The 20,454-nt window shown below is 47.3% G+C and overlaps 5 protein-coding genes across 5 annotated transcripts; 2 read left to right on the plus strand and 3 right to left on the minus strand.

Annotated features, from left to right (window-relative positions):
* Window positions 1-2,717: 2,717 nt before the first annotated feature.
* Window positions 2,718-4,603, minus strand: LHYA1_G008034 (uncharacterized protein; the record flags this gene model as incomplete). The annotated part of the gene is made up of 7 exons (XM_031152955.1): window positions 2,718-2,827; window positions 2,922-2,968; window positions 3,057-3,106; window positions 3,192-3,497; window positions 3,594-3,793; window positions 4,096-4,231; window positions 4,280-4,603. Coding segments are annotated over 7 exons (1,173 nt in total), but the record flags the coding sequence as incomplete, so codon positions are not given.
* Window positions 4,604-5,557: 954 nt separating this feature from the next.
* LHYA1_G008035 (UNC93-like protein) lies at window positions 5,558-7,343 on the minus strand (the record flags this gene model as incomplete). The annotated part of the gene is made up of 4 exons (XM_031152956.1): window positions 5,558-5,855; window positions 5,911-6,554; window positions 6,648-6,962; window positions 7,050-7,343. The coding sequence occupies 4 exons, from the start codon at window positions 7,341-7,343 to the stop codon at window positions 5,558-5,560; spliced, it is 1,551 nt and encodes a 516-aa protein (XP_031002753.1).
* Window positions 7,344-11,243: 3,900 nt separating this feature from the next.
* On the minus strand, window positions 11,244-12,824 carry LHYA1_G008036 (putative cardiolipin-specific deacylase, mitochondrial; the record flags this gene model as incomplete). Its single annotated transcript, XM_031152957.1, has 1 exon — window positions 11,244-12,824. One exon carries the CDS (start codon window positions 12,822-12,824, stop codon window positions 11,244-11,246), a length of 1,581 nt encoding a protein of 526 aa, XP_031002751.1.
* Window positions 12,825-13,738: 914 nt separating this feature from the next.
* On the plus strand, window positions 13,739-15,079 carry spo7 (Sporulation-specific protein spo7; the record flags this gene model as incomplete). Its single annotated transcript, XM_031152958.1, has 1 exon — window positions 13,739-15,079. The coding sequence occupies one exon, from the start codon at window positions 13,739-13,741 to the stop codon at window positions 15,077-15,079; it is 1,341 nt and encodes a 446-aa protein (XP_031002754.1).
* A 573-nt stretch (window positions 15,080-15,652) lies between these two features.
* Window positions 15,653-16,683, plus strand: styx-a (Serine/threonine/tyrosine-interacting protein A; the record flags this gene model as incomplete). The annotated part of the gene is made up of 2 exons (XM_031152959.1): window positions 15,653-15,760; window positions 15,817-16,683. 2 exons carry the CDS (start codon window positions 15,653-15,655, stop codon window positions 16,681-16,683), a joined length of 975 nt encoding a protein of 324 aa, XP_031002756.1.
* Between the last annotated feature and the right edge of the window lie 3,771 nt (window positions 16,684-20,454).

Raw genomic sequence — 20,454 nt, forward strand, 5'->3', positions numbered from 1 at the left:
CACGCCTCTTGATAACTTAAGCCTCTCTATCGGACGGATCGACGAATGGCCAGCTTTTGACTCATATATGAGACCCCCAAGAGGTCATATTGTTCATGTACAAACGGCCGGTAACGTTGCTATCTTGCTCGTGGAAACCGCCTTCAAGAGTATGGAGGCTATACTTGCCACGGCCATCGTTACTGGATCCACAGGAGGGGCATGGCTTGGTATCACCCTGGCATCACTGTTTCTAATGCGCCGCGCAGCGGGCCTCTTTCCAAGCTCATACGGCCAAGTCCAGCCTCGCAATGGAAGCTCTATATCTGACGAGAAGCTAGATCTTCCCCCCGCCGGCATGGTTTGGGGGTTCGCTTATTCCATTCATGCAAGAGGATGGACGGATGAAAGTAGAATTGCAGTTGGATACATAATTATGTATGGCATGCTTGTGTTGGTTCAATGGTTCAAGATCCCCATCCGTCAGACATTGACATTTGCCGAGTACTACCCCACACGAGACGCTGTTCGATATGTCGTGTTAGGCACCGAGATCTTAATTGCAGTGACGATATCCACGAGATTGTACCGCCAGTCGACCAAGCGAAATATGAGACTACAACTCCTGCCGGCCTTGGTATATGTGGTATGTTTTGGATGTACCTTTGTGGGTTTAATCCTCGCGCAACACAACTTTGTTGGGCTGCTTAGCAGCTTCATGATTTTCTCGAGGGTTGTGGACCCTATAGCCACGATTGTGAGCTTGGCCGCGATGATGTTTGGGAGAGGTGAAAGCACTGCAAATAAAGTTCCGGACGGGAATTATAGTCCTTCTCTAGGACGGCGAGAAGATTCTCGTCAGAGTAATACAGGTAGAGGTTACATTCATATAGATTAGAATGACTACTGAATTCTATAGGGGAACTAAAAACGAATGAAACATCCACCATGACTGCGGACATGTCGGTAATGATGTGGGCAGTTGGAATAGGCAGTAGTGTCTTTTGACGACAGAGGAACTAGCACCAGAACCTCAAGAATGTTAACATTGTGTTTTGCATTATGTAGTATGTATCATGGTATCTAAGGTAATATAAATTAAAATTTCAAAGCTTGGCCTGGCGCTGCTTGTTTTGATAACGACGCAAAACGGCCGAATACATAGCCATGGGAAATGGCTTATCCTTCACATCCCAAAACTCATCATCACCACCTATCACCCGTTTCCGATATCCCTGCACGAACCGTCTCAATAACAACTCAGCCTCATTGCGTCCCGAACTGTGCTTCGGCCATTTGGCACGAAGTGCATCAAAGTCATCCCCGATGAACAAACCGACCGTCTCGGTACAAAACAATAGCTGGTAGGCTTCTAGCGTCAAGAAGGGGCTGTATACAAGCGTTGTCTCATCGATATATTGCGCTGCTTCGCCTAATTCTGTTGCTGAGGGGGTGGAGAGGATATGCACGCCTAGGCTTTGGAGGAAAGTCTGGTCGTTTTTGGAAAATGATGGATCTTGCGCGTATATCTCGACTTCTGGATTATAGAGTCGTAGTTGTGTGGCAATGGCGAGGAATATTGTTAATTGTTTTATCCTCCGGGTTTGGTCTGCGGATTTAAAACTGCCTAGACCTAAGGATACGATTTTTGTGACAGTAGGTCGGGTTTTGGATTCGATTAGGTGGTTTATTGAAATTGAGAGATTTGATTCAAGGTAGCGGGTTCTGGTTATATTGTATAAGATGTGAAGTTGCTGGATGTCCCGAGATGATGAGGCTTTGGGTTTTGAAGTTCGTTTTGATTGGGTGGATTGTTCGATTTCCATTGAGTGAGGCATGGTTATCTATAGAACTAGCGCTTGTCGTTGTTTGATGCTCCATCTTCAAATCCAGCACGGCTGAGTCCTTATAATTATACTCCATCGTGAAATCTTTTGCTATAAAAAATCTCGGTGCTATACAATGACGTACGTGTATGTTGTTCGGATTTTATTATTCGTTCCTTGGTGTTGTGTTCGATGTGCTGCAATCGTATCTTGCACAATGGTGGATTACAAATGTGCATGCGCTTATAAATACAACGTCGGGATTGTGAGGAACTGAAAGTTCGTAGAAGTCACCGAAAAGACGGCGTTAATATTTAGGGCACCAAATCTGTTATGCGTCAATTCGTCTTCTTAGGTTTCTTCGGATTTATTGTCTTTATTCTTAGTAATGTGTAAGAACGAATAATTCGAGGAAGTGGGGAGCTCCAGGTATCAAAGTTACCTCCGTCCGGGATACTAAAGCTGAGTGACCTTTAAACTATGAGAGTGAAAATTGAGACAATTCTAAGTAAGGGAAAAGAGAAGACATCAAAAAGAGGAACGGCAGACAGAGTTGTGACTTAAGCTGTCAAGTGATTTCGAGTCATATAAATCACGTGAGTCATATACTCTTTTGGCAATCCTTTGTTTTTCTAGACACCAAGGGACTAGGAATGACGAACAACGGTTGCAAAAAGGGGGCTTCGATGAGGCAAAAGGAGTAAAGTAACGTATAAAAGCTGAAACAACCATAAAAATTTAACGGAAGCGACGACTTGACCTATTAGCAGCACTAGGCCGCATAGCAATAACAAGGGGGAAAGGTTTGAATTAACTCTAGATTATCTATCATATAACTTCCTTGCAAGTGGAATTCTAAAGCCAAGTAATCTTCGCCATACTGACATAATTTGCACAACTAGCATAACTAACCAAAAGAGTCTTGCCCGTCGGATCCCATCCAGGGTGCGCGTGACCTTGGTAATTGAAATTGAGCTCCGGTGCGGCAGCACACTCAGGAGGAATTGGCGGTGTCCAAATGGCTGTAAGAAGTTAATAACGGAATTTCACATACACGCATGGAAGATTGGAAGACTTTTGGCAGCAGATGGGACTGCTTTCAAGACTTTGACTTACCGACAGGCTTACTCCAAGGGCGTTCTACCTCACCACTTTCCACATAGCTGCATAACCCCAGAGTCAGCAACTTTTCAGAAGATTGAAGTACAAGGAATGTGAGATTTTGGGGGAGGAAGAAGTAGTGCTCTAGACGTTTCGTACCTGAACCAAAATGTCGCATCTATACCCGCATCGTTCCACATCTATGAGACCCAAGGAAGTCAGAATCTCTTCATGTTCTTTTTTGGTGAAACATCTCCAACAGGAAATATGTGTCCGAACGCTTACCATCACTGTCGTTTTGTGGTAGTTATCATACCAGACATCACCTACATTTGGCCCAAGTAAAGTTCCATTTTTAGGGCCTTCTACAATCAATGGTACGCTCCAGGTGATGATATTTCCTGTTGCATCATTTTTGGTGAGAGGATCTATTTGCCATGATTTCGTCGCAGAGTTATAATAAGTATACTGATTCCGATCTGCGATGCTGCTAGGCGTACTTGGTGTCCTGGCCAACTTTATCCCCGTCACATCGGAGCCGTACAAATACAGATATCCATCAGGCTTTACTTCTAGAGCAAAAGTACCATACTATAGACAACACGAAGTCAGCAATTGCTTTGCCGAAAGAATTTCTCAATCAAACAAGCCATCTTGAATCGTAGATTTCCCCTTTTCATTACTTACGTATACCTCGTTCGCGTAGAAAAGTCTTCCATTACCGAGGCGTTTGAACGGAGGGCTCTCTCCTGGTGCAATAGTCTCGGGGTCTGTGACGTTCATCTGCACCATCGTGTTGTAGAAGTCTGTGCTAGTCCCTTCATTCAAACACGGGAATACTCCCAAAAGAGTTTGCCCGTCCGGCATTGGGGTCATACCGCTCAACACTAAGGGTTCTTAAAGTCAGCTGTTGCTCCTACTAGATTGGCATCATCTTATGGAAATACAGCACTAATTGCTTCACAAGATCCAAAGAACTCAGGTCTATGACATGATCTGGACATAGAATTTCTCTAAATGTCTCAAACATCTAAAACAATAGAGGCGTTGAAAATGATCTTTACGAAGCCGACCCGTCGTATGTATTAATATCCGTGAGTTAATCCCGCAAAGCAAATATTGCAGGATTTGCTTCCTAGTTGAAGCGAGATGGGCGTAATGAGAGTCAAAACTGTTCGAGATTTCTTACTCCAGACGGCAAATATAGGGCCAACATCAGTTTCATTCCCTTCCGGTCCGACAGGTACAATGCCGCTAAATATGGCTTCGCCTTCTAGTCCCTTCATACCGAATTGATATTGTTTTATGGGATTTCCTGGCTCTCTCTGATCATGACATTAGTACTAGCGGCGCAATGGTTTGAGAAGACTTACATAGCCAAAATAAGCAACAGAGTTGTGCACAAAATTAAAGCCGCTTGAGTTCGTAGCCGAGTCAGCGAAGATCTGGACATGGTACCCATTTGTACTAGCACCGCCTCCACCATCATGATAGATGCCCCCATCGTTCAAGACGGGATCAGTGACCCAGCCAAGATCTCCAATCGAAGTCGCTATGAGAGGGAGGTGATGGCCGTAAGTTACTACCGAGAAAGCAACAGGTATGTTGAAGACGGTGTTGTAGACTAGGAGCACTATCGTGATAACGCAAACAATCGCGGCAAAACCTAACGGGACCCTTGACGTTGAAGACAACATCTCCTCATGAACCCAACTATGTGAGAGAAGAGCTCACTCAATTGCCGCTTGTTTTGGGCGAATAAAGACAGACGCATCATCTGCTTAGATGCAATCTTACCTACCTAGGTATCTTCAAATTTCCCTAGTGTCCCCCCCACACCCCGCGTGATTGAACCGAGGCTAAATAGAGGCTAGTCTTCTCCCCATCCCGCTCCGCCACGTGCAAATGTCGCTTAGTTCTACTATCCGAACCCCTTTTTGACCACACCCCTTTTTCTACAAATAGTAAGTACGTAGGCAGAGCACCTCTCCCAGCCTTGGGACAACAACCACTAAAGCTATACGTAATCCCATCGGCACACTTTTTCATTACGAGATAATTATAATCCTACTTTTCAGACTTGGAGATGGACAACTTCACATGCTAAACATTTCAGCGTCTTGTCCTAGATTGCATTGAACCACTTCAGCAACTGCAATATGATAAAAAAACTTTGTTGATCAATAAGAATCGATAGTCAGGTTGATTATTGATTGTCTTACCACTGGATGTCTGCTAGTGGTATGGAGAAACGAATGAGAATTTAACTAGAGTGCCAATACTATAAGAGACCCCAGGACTACCCGATAGATGCAGAAGACACGCAAATTGCAACGCTGAATAACCCGAGTCTAGATTTTGCTAATTAGCGGACAGTACATTTAAGAATCACTCACATCACATTTCTAATTTCACAGATCAACAAGCTGAGAGGGGGATATTAAGTTCATAGAGTATCATTCATAGCGTACTATAGTACCGTAGTACTAAAGCCTAGCCATCACATCATTAAGAAATTCCATCATAACGCCGATACGATGCATAAATTGACCCAATGATTGCCCCCATTCATGAACGGGCACATGGTGAAAACATTGGTATTTAAAAATTATCCCCGCACTCCCTCTCATCCCAACTTCCCATTATGTAAATCATGCAATGCCAGTCTTCTCGGCATGTCCCTCAGGTAGCACATCAGCAAGCGTCTCACCCGTGCCAACCAGATCTTCTTCGACGGTGACATGGTCCTTGACCTTGAACCAGATGACGGGCGTGGCGCAGACGAGGGAGAAGAGTAGGAGACCCCAGGTCGAGGCGAACTCAGCCATGAAGGAGATCTTGCGGGAGTCGAGAGACCAGATGACGGCTGCGCCCGCGGATTGGATTCCCTTGTAAAATCCGACGTAGTTGGCGGCGCGACGACCAGAGTTAGAGAGTGCGCCCATGTACCTGGTTTCTTGTTAGCAAGTTTCGTTTACAGTTGTGGTGGAGGAAATCTACGTACCAGTAAACAGCCGCTTGCCAGACGGAATCGTAGAACCCGTAGAAAAAGTAAAGGAACATGGGACCGGCATAACCAGACGTTTTCCAATCGGTAGGCTTGAAGTCCGTGACTGGTCCGACTTTGGGATCTGTGTTGACGGATTCACGAGTATATCCCTTGGCGTAATCGTATCCACCACCCCAAATAGCCAGGGTGAGGACGAAAAGAAGACCGAGGGAGAGCTTGGCACGAACCGAACGGCGGACCCAGGTAATATCCATACATACGCCATAGACAATAGCACCAACGATCTGAGCAAGGTAGTAGAGGAGGTTGTTCAAAGCCTTGGTGCGGGTATCAAAATGGGCACCGTTGACGCTATTCTGTTGGTAGGTTGTGAACCAGTTGGAGGACCAAAACATGGGGAATAGGAGGACGACCAGGGGCTCATGTCGAAGGGTCTCCCAGAGACCAATGAATTCCGATTGCCAGCTAGGATGTTTCATTAGAACGACCTTGGATCCATCGGGACGAATGACATCGTTGGCGTTGCAGAGAAGGAGGGCGAGGCATGCACCAAGGAACATGAGGATGATAAAGGCAATATAAGTACCATCTCCAACCGTCTTGTTGGCTGTAACATGGATATTCTGACCGAGTGGGATCTGGCGAAAAATGTTAGGATGTAGTTATAGTGTATGAAGCGCAAGTACACATATTTGGATGTAGACGCGATGGAAGAGAGGACCGGAACTTACCAAACTCCCAATAACAGCCCCCGCGTTGAAAATAGCCCAGAAAATGGCAAAAAACTTACCCTTGGAACTCTCCTTGGGATAGGAGATCATAATAGTTCCTTGGGCAGTCCAGAGAAGACCAGCGCATACTCCAAGAAGGGCACCAGCAAAGATGTTGAAACCGCTGACGTCGGCATGTACTGATGCGAGCAAAGAAATGGCATAGATGCAGTATCCAAGTCCACCAAAGGCAAGCGTGCCCTTGACACCAAGCTTGTTAACGAATGTGCCACCGAAGAAACCAAAGACTGCGAATGTGGAGTAGAGAGCCGTGTTCTGCAATCAACGTATTAATGTCAGCATTGTGAATATGACTGTATAGGGAAAGCGCAAGTGGCATATGTACGCATGAGTAGTACGAACCATATTATCGGCCAGTGTAGCGTCCGTCTTTCCTCCTCCTCCAAGACCACCCAAAGCGTTGAACATGCCCGGACACAGGAAACAAACGAAAGACACCATGATCAGCTGGAATCGCGGCGAGGCATACCAGGGAATGGTGAGAGGGCCAATCTTGCGAGCGCGCCATTTCCAACCAGCAGGGCGATCGGGAACAACGAAAGCAGTGTCGCCGATATCTACATTGTCATGCACAGGCTCTTTGTAGTCGTTTTCGACTTGAGGAGAAGCAGCGGAGGTTGGGACTTCAGAAGCCATGGTATGGGAAGATGCGAAGATGAGATCTAGAAGCGCCAGATAGGGTAGGGTAATGAAGATGCTGGGTTGTGTGGTCGTGTTCCAAGAGTTGGGTGAACTCTTCTCTTTTATCGTTGAAGTCCCCGAGGTTGAGTGTGAAAAGAAGCCTGTCTGGAGTCATATACGTACAGCCTTGGAGGCTGGTGAATGTGGCTTGGTGAGTCGGGGTGTAAGATAGAGTCGATCCGGGCGAAGAGTAGGATCGCAATTGCACCGCACTGTCGGTATTGCACGATTATCTTGTCTGGGCTGCAAGAAGAAGAGAGAAAGGCCGTCAGCAGAAATGGGAGGTTTGGAAATAATATAGTCGCCTGGCCTGCCCTCTCATCTTCCTTCGCGTGAGGGACGTGAGGGACGTGAGGTAGGGTGAGGTTACAGGGTCTAGTATGGTCTATAGCCGTCTACATGCAAGGATCAAGGCAAGAGAGTGAGATAAAGATAAGACTTTCTCACTAGAAGCAGAGAAAAACAAACGGGCCTTCTCCGCAACAAGCTGGGGTCTTGACGCTATCACCCTGGCCCTGGCTGGTCTATATCGCGGCTGAGGCGTGTGAATGGCTAAGCTCAGGCACTGACTGGCCTTGGGACGGACGACGGACGACGGAGGGATCTTACCCCAGTGGCTGGTTGCATATCGCCGGGCTGGTCCATGTAACGTGTGATGTTTTTGTGAATTCACACCTATCGTTGCGATTTAACTGAGAGACAGGTTCGAGAAGCTCCATGGAACTTTGGAAGGCCAAATTGTTGCAATGCGCAAGCTCTGAGTGGCAGTCTACAGTACCTTACTAATTAGCAGATCCACCTGCCTGGCAGGCTGGCTATGCTATCTGGGTCCCTTTTCTCGAGGTACAGTATCATTCTGGCGCAGCGCCGTCCATCTCATCTATGGCGTTGGATATTCACAAAGTGCCATTTTACTTGGTAAGATTCCAAAGTTTTACCAATCACAAGGTTGCACCGGCGTCAACCAACCACACATGGCATTGTGGGGGGCAAATTCCATCCCTCTTGTCGAGTCGCACCTCGTACAACGAGTAGGACAACTCTATCATCCTGCTCGTATTATTAGATAGGTTCTAACACGCTTATTTTACGGCTGCGGGGGAATCTGTTAAGAACCTCAAGGCAAGTAAGCTCCTAACTCGTATCGAATAGCCCAATTAGCAATCACCCTGGCAAGCCGAATGCAGCTACTCTATACTCCGTACTGTATAGTACTTGGAAGTACTCATATCTTGGCAATGCACCGCCAATTCAAGCCCAAGATTCCAATTGATGCCCTGCAGGGTTCACTTCCACTTGGCCCACAATTGATTATCATCGACAGATGGCGGTGGAGTGAGTGGCCTGCCTCGCCTGCGACATAAAAATGACTTCCAGCCTCCAAAGCTACCTTCCTCCCACGCGATAAAGATACCGTAGGTACGGAAGGTACTGTATGCTGTTGCTCTTCGGCACGGCACGTAAGCAAGGTTACAGCAGTACTTTTCTGGTTTCATGTGCATGTGCATGTCCCTTTGGATGTGGATGCTGAGTGCTGGTTACATGAATTACCGCTCTGTTCTGCTACTGTCCATAGATAGGCCTTGAATTAGTATTTGCAGCCTGCAGTACAAGATACAGAAACGCCATGTGCTGGTTCGGGATGTCGTGTGCTCTCATGTCAAAGTTGACAGGTGGGACCGAGAAGCTTGGACAACCAACCACCTTGCTGGGTTCGCATTTATTGATTTGCATGCATTTGGTATCGAGAGGTAGTGCGTGTGCAGTTCATCCCATTCCTTTGCATCCGAACAGTCCCTTATATTTCCCTTCATCCCTCGCACAACTCATACCTCATACCTCAAACCCTTTAATACCAACCTCAGTCAGTATCTTTTTCTTCCAACAAGTCGTACAGTCCCTCCCTTTCCACGACATAAACATCTGCCGTCAAATGTCCAATGATTGCGTTCCACAGCTTCGAGAAGAAATCTTTTCACCATCATTGGTCCTCGCCAGGCGATATCTAGATGCTTCAACCCGTGTTCAATCTCCACAATTTGCATCTGGCAGATGTAGTGCGAAGAGTTTCATGGCCTCTGCTGTAACTCTGAATAGATACAGCAGGATTACATCGGATGAGGCTGAGCTGCCCATGAGACGCTTTTCGCCAACCGAATATTACACAAGATGGACATCATACCATCACGCCTCTCTGCTACATCCATATAGGAGTAGGAGTAGCTAGGCGATATTTGACATGCCACAGCAATGCCGTGCTACGTCTATGCATGGCAGATGCAATTTGACCAACTTTTCCTTTCCTCGATGCATATTGTGGCAGTTTCATACAAGTCTCCCGATTTTAATTAACTGAACGCTATATATGGGCAATCAACGCCGTGCTTCTAAAATAAATGAGTCGGCATATAGGGGGCGATAACAGTCAGAACACGGCGAAGCAGCCATGCCTTAGCACTCGCAACAACGAATGGACTGTTGGTGCTCTCGTATTATCCAACTGCAACTGCCACTTCAGTTGGTATTGTAGGTCAATTCTACTTCCAACACAGCAAGGCTGGACCAAAAATGTCTCACCATAGCCAACACCATTCACATACATATTACGGATTTTTGGCTTACTTTACCAATTACCCATTCCAACATCCGAAGCTTGGCTTCGCCCCCACTCTGCCCCCACCACAAACCTCCGAAGGCAAGCCTCCATCTCCACCTCCATCAGCCTCCTAAGTCTGCGGTTCTTAATTTGCGGGGAAACGAAGCTGGCCTGGCTCAGCCTCAGGATCGCTTGCTCGGCACGAATGGTTACCTTTATGGGACAGGACGATCGCATCGTATTGCAAGGAACGGGATCCGCTTCCCAGTGGGCGATACGAGTACTACCTCCTCATATTTCATATTTCTCATATGCAAGTCTTCCCATTCATCCCCCAGGATCCGCATATGCATATGCAAGTCCTTCCCACACTGCAGTGCTCGAATAAGCACCTTGAAACGCGTTTCAAATTGGACTTTCAGAAGCATATCTAAGGCAAGCATGAAATGCAATTGTCGTTCTTTCATCTGCTGCGTAACATTCTATAGGTACTATTCTTCCGACTTGCAATTTCCGGGCCATTCTTCATCCATCTCATTCCTTTTCAAAATTCTAGGGCTAGAAGAGAGGGGAAAGGATGCTAAGCGTTAGTTGGTGCGAATACATACCATAGCATATCATCAATTTCTTCCTTCTATTTTTTACACTATCACACTATTACTAGGATAAGCAAATACGCTTAGAGCCTCCTTAGCACTACTGTATGTACTTTATTTTACTTTACTTTTACTTTACTCTACAACAAAGTACATTTACAGCATAAGCATCTACCAACCGTATCTCCCTTTCTTCATCATCACCTCACTTTATTTACCTCGCTTCTCAATTCATCACTTGGAGTTGCGTTCACGTACTGAGGTTGCTCCTGTGTAGGTATGTAGGTTCGTGCATTTATAATGTTGTTAAGATTTTCTTTCGGGTTATTAGGGGAACGTGGGGAGATAATAGGTTATATTTTATGTATATGAAGTTGGATTAGAAAGCCTGAATGATTTGGGGTTGGAAAGGAGGGAAGACGTCCGTTAGTACTTGTGAGGTGTTATAAGGAGTGTATATCAATGTAGAGGAGCAGGAATAGTTAATGTATTCATCGTTTGTCTGTTTATCTAGTACGGTATAGCGCTCATTAGTGTCTCTGGTCTACGATCTATTATACAGCTATACAGCATCTCTCATCCCAAACGCCTAAACACCCCTATCCCCATCCCCGCCCCCGCCTCCATGCCCTACCAGTCCCAAGATCACATCATAGTTTCCCTTTAAGCGGCAGCAGCAGCTTTACTATGCCTCTTCGTCTCCTCCATCTCCTCCCTCATAATCTCATTAAACTCCTCCCAGCCCTCCAGATAAAGATGATGCCCCGCTTTCTTGATAATCACCACCTTTGCGTTCCCATTCTCCTTCCTCTTCTCCTCTGCACTCGCGATTTCTAGTGCTCTAGCCTTTTCTTCCTTGAGTTTTTGCTCAGCTGCGAATCCACCGGCTACGTCCATCCAGTCGTTTTCGCCGTACATAAGGATGACTGGAATGCCGGTTTCTTTGGTGAGAGTGGAAGGAGATGTGGCGGTAGGTGACGGTGTAGGGAGACTTTGTCGGCCAACGCCTTGAATGCGTCGGATGAGTGGACTGCGGGCGAATGCGCCGGGAGCAAGAATATAGGCTAGTGCGTACTCGCCGCTACCTCTCTGGCGGAACAGGGAGTAGGCGTAGTCGTGCAGGGCTTCAGATTCTTGTTCAGGTAGATGTGAGAAGCGGCGGGATGTCCAGCCCGAGACGAAGCGTGGGCCTAGAGGTCCTGTCCAGCGAATAACACTGAATGGGGAGATGTTGGCGTCCCAGAGGTAAGAGAGCCATTTTGGGATGGGTCGACGGGGTGGTGGTGCTGCTGCTTCGGTGGGCTTTCGGCCGACATCTGCTTTTGAGCGAGCATTCAGGAAGTTATTGTTGTCGCCGTTGGTCTTTAGATTGCCGTTGTGCTGAACTGTTTCCTCTTCTTGGTCTTGTAGAAACTCAGATGCCATTGTTGAGTCTCCTGGTTCTGGCATTGCGGCATGTACTGCGTATGGATCTTCAGGTATCCCGACTGGTGAGGCCAGGACAAGCTTATTGAGATGCCCGGGGTACTTCAAAGCATATGCTACTGCCATGTAGCCTCCCATACTGTGTCCGAGCAGTGTGAACGTGTCGATCTTCTTCAATATTCTCCACTCCTCCAGTGCATCGATGAACCAGTTCTCCGCCTCGCTGATCTTCCCCGCTTGGTCCTTGGCGTGTACCTTAAAAGGTGGTCTACTACTTCTTCCCATTCCCAACATATCAAGAGCATATATCTTCCAGCCCTTTACTCTGCTCAATCCTTCAAAGTTCTTGTAGAAAAACCCAAGTCCAGCTCCATAACCATGTAGCATCACCAAGTTCTCCTCCACATCCTCGTTATCTCTCTGCACCGAGAACTCATTCAGCGCTCTGTTCTTCCCACTCAGTTGTACGAGTTTCGAGTGCCACGATCTTGGGCCATAAGGATCGTTTATAGAATTCGTCCTGACTGGCCTTGCAATTCGCTCAGGGTCCGTATTGATGGACATACTTGATTGTTGCGCGGATACAGGTGCAGATCCAGTTTGTGTATGGGTAGGAGGTTTCTGGAGATATGGGACGAAGGACATGACATTGTGTTCTGCAACTGCGGGTGAGATGCTCGCCCACCATTGACCGACTGCAGCTTTGTACCCCAGAGGGAAGTATCCTGGCTTCACAGGTGCCAATTTTGGTTGCGCTCTTTGCGAGGCCAACATTGGCTGTTGGCCTCGATTAGAGGAATCGGAGTTCTCAGCAGACATGGTGGAATACGTATTCCTTTTGGGCTTGGTGCAGGGAAGCCGTAGGTGTTTGAAGTGAGTTATCACAGTTCGTCTGGCGCATGCGTTGATGGGGATTGATCGCAAGAGCGACGGCAGACTGGGAGTGGGACACAACGTGGAAGATGGAGGTTGAGAAGCAGGAGGACTGCCTCTCGTGTCTTATGTGTGAATGAAATTTGTTTGGTCTTGGAATCGGACTTAGGCAGTCATTAAGTGCGTGGCACCTGCGGACCCGAGTATCGATGATGATATTGTTGTACCTAGATGGTGTTGTGGCGATTCAACGAAATCGCCAATTGGCGGACGAAGAAGCGGTAAAAGGTGATTGGTACAGTATCAAATAAGTTCAATATTGGCAACACTATACTCCGCATAGAAAGTCACTATACACATCAGTTCCGAACGGCTCAAAACCCGCGGATTTGCTGGTGTTGCGTGGACGTGTCAGTCGGCTCAATCTGGTGGCCGACTCTTGCAACAGCGACAGCGGAGTTTAAAAGTTCCTACTCCGAGCACTGTGAAAGCGAATGCGAAAGAAAGGGCCAGGGGTTATCAACTCGAGTTTGAGTACTGCAATGATTAAAAATAAAAATAAAAATGACCACTGCGTACCTGTACATATAGTAAATTTGTTGTGAAGGCACATGTCTAGGGTTCCTAAAGAAAGTTGTTCCTCCCCCATCCATCCTGAACTCATAACCGCGGCTTTTCAACCTTGCATCGTAGAACAACAAACGAGTTTTGCAAAAATAGCAACTCTCAACTCTCAACCTCACAGTAACAGTCTTGACCCACGAATACATATTCTTGAAGCTACAACCATCAAGATGATATCATAGCAGTCCAGAATCGCACATCCACCATGAAATAGCCAAGACTCAACCTCGCGCGCAATGTCGAAACTAGACCAACTAGTCAAAGGCGCCCCTCCTCCTGAGAATAGATACGATATCTCCTCAACCACTCCGATCATTTCTACAGAATCACAGACTTCGCCGTCAGTGCCAGATCCACTAGCATCTCTACCCTCGTCCCCCCCACAAATCTACCTCAACCTCTTGATCCTCGAAGCATCGCTCCGAGTACAATGGCTCCAACTACGAACTAGACGACGACAGCACACATTCTTCTTGATGCTCCTTGGGCTGTGGAATATATATTTTGGATACGCATTGTTTCTTAAACCGCGCGAAGATGGCAGTGGTGTCGGAGGGTCCGTATACTGGGTGGTGGAGGTGGTTGAGAAGGTCTGTTTTATGGGCGGCATCTTCACCGGAATATTGATTTGGGTTACTGGACAATGGGAACGAGGGATACGATATCCCAGGAGATGGGTCTTTACTACGAATAGGGGATTGAGGGGCTTCAACTGCAAACTGGTGGTCATCAAACAGCATTGGTGGAGTGATATCATATCTACGCTGGGCTTCTTGTTCTCATATGGACTGTTTTCTGGCAACAACGGGACCTCGTATCGATTTGTTGACCATACACTACTAAAGGATTCGGAGAAAGGGCAACGGAATGGAGGAAATAACGTGTTACCGAACATAAATGAGCACGATGATCTTGGTCACGAGGAGGATTTGGCAGACGGCGGGGATTATGTGCAGCTTTTGTTATTGCCGAAACCCTTTTCTGCAACTTTCCGCGAGAACTGGGATATATTCCGCTCGGAATACTGGGAGAAAGAGAATGAACGGAGAGCAGGATTGCGGAAGATCTTCAAAGCAAGAGACAGGAAGGTTGCCAAGGAAGAGGGAGGTTGGCTATGGTGGACAGGCTATCGGGGTTTCAAGCGTGGAAAGACACCTGATATTGAGAAGATTCATCATTCTGTTCATCGACATGGGACTGTTGAGAAAAGACCTCGTAGCGGAAGCATTCGGTCTGGCTCTCATTCCAGGAACTCTTCACGAAGTACCACGCCTAGTGCTGAGCCAGAGGAGTCTACTGGAGGACACAGTCGCGCAGGGAGTACTGCTTCGGACCGAAGGAGAAAGAAGAGTACTGCTGCTATTGGAACCAGAGTTCAGAAGCTTTCACCTTCCGGATCTCGCTCTGTAACTCCAGACGTTCATTCTCCTCTGGCAAGAGAGAACAGCTATACAAGTGTTTCTTCCTTGGATAGCGAGCGTTATGGAGTTTCGGGGGGTGATGGGGATTCTACGAGATCACTAAAGCCAAAGCCTGCCCCGTCGAGGAAGCCTGGGTCTAGTAAAGGTGCTAAGTAGACGTAGGCATTAGTGCACCAGGTGTTGTGATAATATCAGATATTGTACTGTCCATCATTACTCGACCGATTCATTATAGAGGTTGAACTATGCCTGTCCATTCTATAGAGCCTCTTTCATTAGACTATCAATAAAGAAACCATTGCACCTTAGTGGTCCTTTGCATACGGACTAAGGCACGTGCCTGGTTTGGTGCTAGAAAATGCACCGACCGAAACCAGAATAGCTGACTAAGCTAGCACCTGCCTAGTACTAGTCCTCTGACCTCGATTCATCGTTGTTTCTTTAAAGTGTCCCCTCTTCTAAGAAAATGCAAACCAGATGATTCTTAAAATATTGGATCAAGCCATCCAGCTACAGCGCGGTGCGCATGTGCATGTGCAACTGTATCGCATTTCTGAAATTCAGTGAATCGCCTTTCGTACCTGATATTTCCTCAGCCTTGCGCTTCCGCGCCCGAAACTCGATTGCAATATACTGTACCGCTACTCATTGCCACATATGGATCCAAGTCAACAACAGCACCTCCGGAGTCTGCTGGGACAAGAGAATTTAATGCCAACCATGTACAACATGAAGACCAGTGAACCAACCCTACCCTCTTACCCACGATCTGGATACGATATGGTGACCGCATCTGAACTCGTCGGAGCTACCCCCTCAGGCGCATACTCATGGCGTGTAAGTAGATAGTGCCCACGCGGGGAAGTACATTTAGCGCTAATATTTGTATGCAGCCTCCATCGCCCCCTCATATTCACGTCCCGCAAGCTCCAGAAGACCAGAAGTTTGTCCTGCCCGCCTACGACGACACCTCTGCCCAGGGAGCAGATCGAGCTATCCTTAAAAGCGTGACTGAAGGAGATCATGTTTCAGTCGCGACAAGGGATTGGAAGTACGACTGGCGTAGAAAGGCTCAACCCATCCTCTCATTCCTTCACTTGGGTCCGTCGTCTGCAGCTCGCGATATCACATACATCCAAACACAGGGCATCACCATGTTGTTGGTCATTAGAGATTCGCGATCTGCGAATGCTAGACTTTTGAGTGGTGAGAAAATCGCACGGCAATTAGGCATTGAAGCAGCCGCTATCGACGTCGCAGACTATCAGGAGCTCATTGCGGCATTCCCTCGAGCCATTCAAACTATCAACAATCACCTCATCTCAGAATATCGCAAGCATAACCCCTCTGGCCTTCGTCAGGGTACCAAATCTCGAACACCCTGGGGAAAGGTGCTGGTTTTTTGCGAATCCGGCAATGAACGCTCGGCTGAGGTTGTAGCAGCCTATCTCATGAGCATGTACCGCCTAGACCTAATTGCTGCGATCCAATATATCCAAACTCGGCGCTTCTGTGTCGCCTTTGACGACAGTATGAAGAACCTTCTTCTCAACTACCAGCAGCTTTTGGAGGCAAGAAGGTCGGTTGCAGGTGCCACCTTGACCCAAACAGTGCTGAATGGAACCAACAACGGAATTAGTCAGTCGAAAGCTAAAAGAGGCAGGGAAGAAGTCGAAATAAATGATGAGGGCATGGACCTGGATGATGCTGATGACGAGGCAAGATTTATGGGACGCACTACATTCGTTCCATTCACGTGAACTATGGCATAGAGAGCTGTATATTGTACGACATGGGTCACATCAGGTGGGAAGGAATATGGTTATGGAAATGGAGTTTGGGGGACTGCACCTGGTGTACTGATAACGGCGTTTTCCTTTAAATACCCCAAATGGCGTAGATGGCTCCATTTCAAATTTATGGTAGGTGCATGTTTGCTAGTAGCAAATGAATGCATTACAAAATACACTTTCAAAATCTCTATCAATGTGAGTAGCTTTTGTGGTTGTGAATTTTACTCTCAAGTGACTACATGCGTGCTCTTAATGGGATCTGAATGTTTGCACTGGGGCGCTTTTTCTCTGCCACCATTCTTTGAGGTTTCATCTTGTGAAATTCATTCGAGATTTGAAGGGATTTCACTTTTAATGAACGAAGCCAAGTCTTGCTCAATTGTGAACCGACAAAAAGAGTCCCCGTACCGCAGTCACAAAAGTGAATTACAAGGCTATTAGCAACTTATCAAATCCTCTTTACCCACTTCCTATGCTCATATTTGAACAGTCAATAATTCACCGCCGTCTCGATATTGCATACATCTGCCATTCACCAATCCATTGTGCCAAGTCCAACCGCAATATCACATTATGCTGTCTCGCATTAGCACTGACAATCCACACGCGTTGTTTGCTTTGCTTTCGACATACTTCAAAAACAAATGGAGCTAAGATCTATAACGCGTCGCCCACTTCGATATCGCGACGACGACAAGATCGACGAATACCTACCACCCAAACCCGTCTTTATTCTCCCTATCACTCCATACGATCCAACACTGCCGCCTGCCGCGTTTCCTACCATTCCTTTGGAGGCATATCCACAAAACGATACGGAGGATTCGTATTCTTGTAACAAGTGCGAAGAAGAGCCGCTACAGCTGGTGCACCGCCCAGCGAACGAGATGGAGAAAGGCTTGGGGTTTAGGTGGGAGGCTGTTGGGGAGCCTGGGAATTTCAATCGCTTGTTTGGTGATGAAGTTGCACCACGCGCTCCTTTTCTGAAGGGGTATCCGGCGAATGGTGGGGAGCCTGTTGAAGAGGAGTATGATGGATGGGTTCCGAGGGATGTTAAGAACACTGAGGGCCAAATGGAGACGAGAGAATTCGTCAAAGCCTACGAAGAAAGCGATGTTCAATGGGTTAGCATTTCAAACGGCATGAAGCTCATCGTCTTCCGCGAGTTGACTAGAAGCATGTCTTTACAATGCGTCAGCGACTTTCTAGACCTCTCGGGTGAAGAGAACGAAGATTTTGCCAAGCTATATGACCAGGAGCTGGCGCTCAGTGAGAAAGAAGATATTATCCTCGAGCGAATTAGACATCGGCAACTTGCATTGCTAATGAGCAGTCCTCAAAACACGGCCGAGGAGTGGGAAGCTATTTGGGAAGAGGAATACGGCCGCGTCTCACTTGGACAATCTTCTACATTCTCTATCAGCAAAGCAGACATTCAACTCACCAAGCGCTTCCTTTATCACTTACCGGTTCAGGAGAATTTTGATGTTGGATATGAGGGACGCGAACGTCTTCCAACTGAGCTTCAGTTGATGGCAGTTGTCTTGAGAATTGAGGGATACGAAGGCACCAGTACTACTTTCTTTGATCTCGACTTTGATGACTTGGACGAAGAAGACAGTGTTGATGACGGAACTGAGCCTGAAGGGGGAAACAAGAACTATGTTGTACATAATGAAGCTGAGGATGTGGTGATTGTGGAGCCTCCTGCCAGTTCTTTCAATCAACACCCTGCGGTTTTCTCGAACTTCTCACGCCCTCTTGTCGCACAAAAGACCCAACGGTCACATAAGAGACCTCTCGGTCGCCCGGTTTTCTCGGAAACAGAAGACGCTGAGGTGGACACAGCTCCTCCAAAAGGGACTTCCCCAGAAGACTCAGACTACGATACCGGCGAAAGTTCCGACACCGAAGATGAAGACATTCTAGCCGCTGTATCATCTCACACTGCTACCTCCAGCCGCGATATTCTTAGAGAGAAGAGGCGCAGAGGACGCCCGAAGGGATCATTCGGCACTCGCAACAAGAAGCAGTTGAGCCCCCGAAAAAAGTTCGCCAGTCTGGCCGAGTTTGATGAAAACACGGACCTCAAGACACCTCCTTATAATTTGCTTCGGCGACAGAAAAAGACGCATGGCCCCACGAAGGTGGTAATGTTCAAGGTTAATCCATCGAAGTTGAAGCAAGTTACAAATGCGTCATCTCCAGCTAGCTCTCCTGGTATGCCTCCAGGCGTCTTCGCAACACTTCCTATGCCATCGACAGCTCGTTCATCACATACTTCAAACAAACCATTGAAGGATACTTCCGTGATCCCAGGAAGGTTTTCAGAATATGTTCAAGGCAAGCCTGCTGAGCCCCCCAGGAAACCTCGAACTGGTAGTGATACTCCTCAAATTCGCACCAAGCCAAGTCCGCAAGTCGCCAATTCTCAACTAGCTAGACCCAAGTCACAGGCCCATGCCCAAGGCTTCGAATCACTTAGTGCACCCAATCTTCCATCCATGGGAACACCACGAACTCAGTATACAAGCCCTCCTTTGACTCAAACCCACAGTAGCCAACGTACCCCATCTCTACCACGGTCTGCGACACATCTATCCAGTTATGTTACAAACAATACGCAACCCCGACAACAAGGAACAGTCTCAGCGCCGCCAGTTGCAGACTCAACTACTATTAAGTCACATATGCGGCCTGAAAGCTCACACCACCCCCACCATCAAAACTCTCGCCATTACACAGGATCACCAACGAGTACTGCCTCGGCCACAGTAGCTCCGCCAAATCGGCCTTCAGTCCATTTCGATCCTACAACTACAATTTCTCCTATCGGAAGTAAGGACAGGGAACAAGATGTAGCTTCACATCAGTACCTACACCGGGGTGTCATTCCGGGGCCAACAACCCCTATACCGGTAACTGCCGCCTGGAATCATATTCCTCGTTCTCGTATCCAGTCTACTCCTGAATCTGCGGCTACTCGGCCCTCACTGAACCCGAGACAAAAGTCGGAACCGGTCCCATTTATGGAACAACCTGTATCGGGTAGTTTGGCTCCGTCTACCGTATTCAATCATCCTGTAAATAGCCAAGTTGTGAACGAACCTGGACGTCATACTTACTACCCGGGCATGAACTCGAACAGCCCTCACCAGCAGCAAATCCTAAACTCGGCACAGACTCATATTCCGCATGACCTGTATTCATCAACTTCGACTAGTACAAATCAGTTTCATAGTTTAGCTCAACCTCAATTATATGGACTTTCCCAGGCTAGGCTTCAAGCTGAGGCTACGATCCAGAATAGCAACGCGTATATGCGGTCTTTACCAGGCGCCCACAACTCGGCCTCTACTCCACTTTCTGCTCCCGTTAATACAAATCACGATGTGTCGCAGCTTCCAGCCAATACTCTCATTGCTGCTCTTGGGGTTATCTTTGAGGGAGCCAATTCCGAGCATCAACAACACCAACAGATGCCCTCCGACTTATTCAGATCTACTTTTGCTTCCCCTCATATGCAGAACAATTTGCATCAGCGACATTTCAATACCCCACAGCTTGACACAATAACGAGTGTGCCTCCAGAGCAAAATTTGTCTACTTTGCCTCCTCAAAATTATACTTTTACCTCAGCTACACCAGCAAACTCTCGTTCAACAATCAACACCAGCCAAGATAGTGGTCAGGGCTTTGATACTTCACCTTTTGCACGACGGCAAACCTCATGGGCGA

Source organism: Lachnellula hyalina, assembly GCF_007821495.1.
Source record: "Lachnellula hyalina strain CBS 185.66 chromosome Unknown contig00153, whole genome shotgun sequence".
NCBI classification, from domain to species: domain Eukaryota; kingdom Fungi; phylum Ascomycota; class Leotiomycetes; order Helotiales; family Lachnaceae; genus Lachnellula; species Lachnellula hyalina.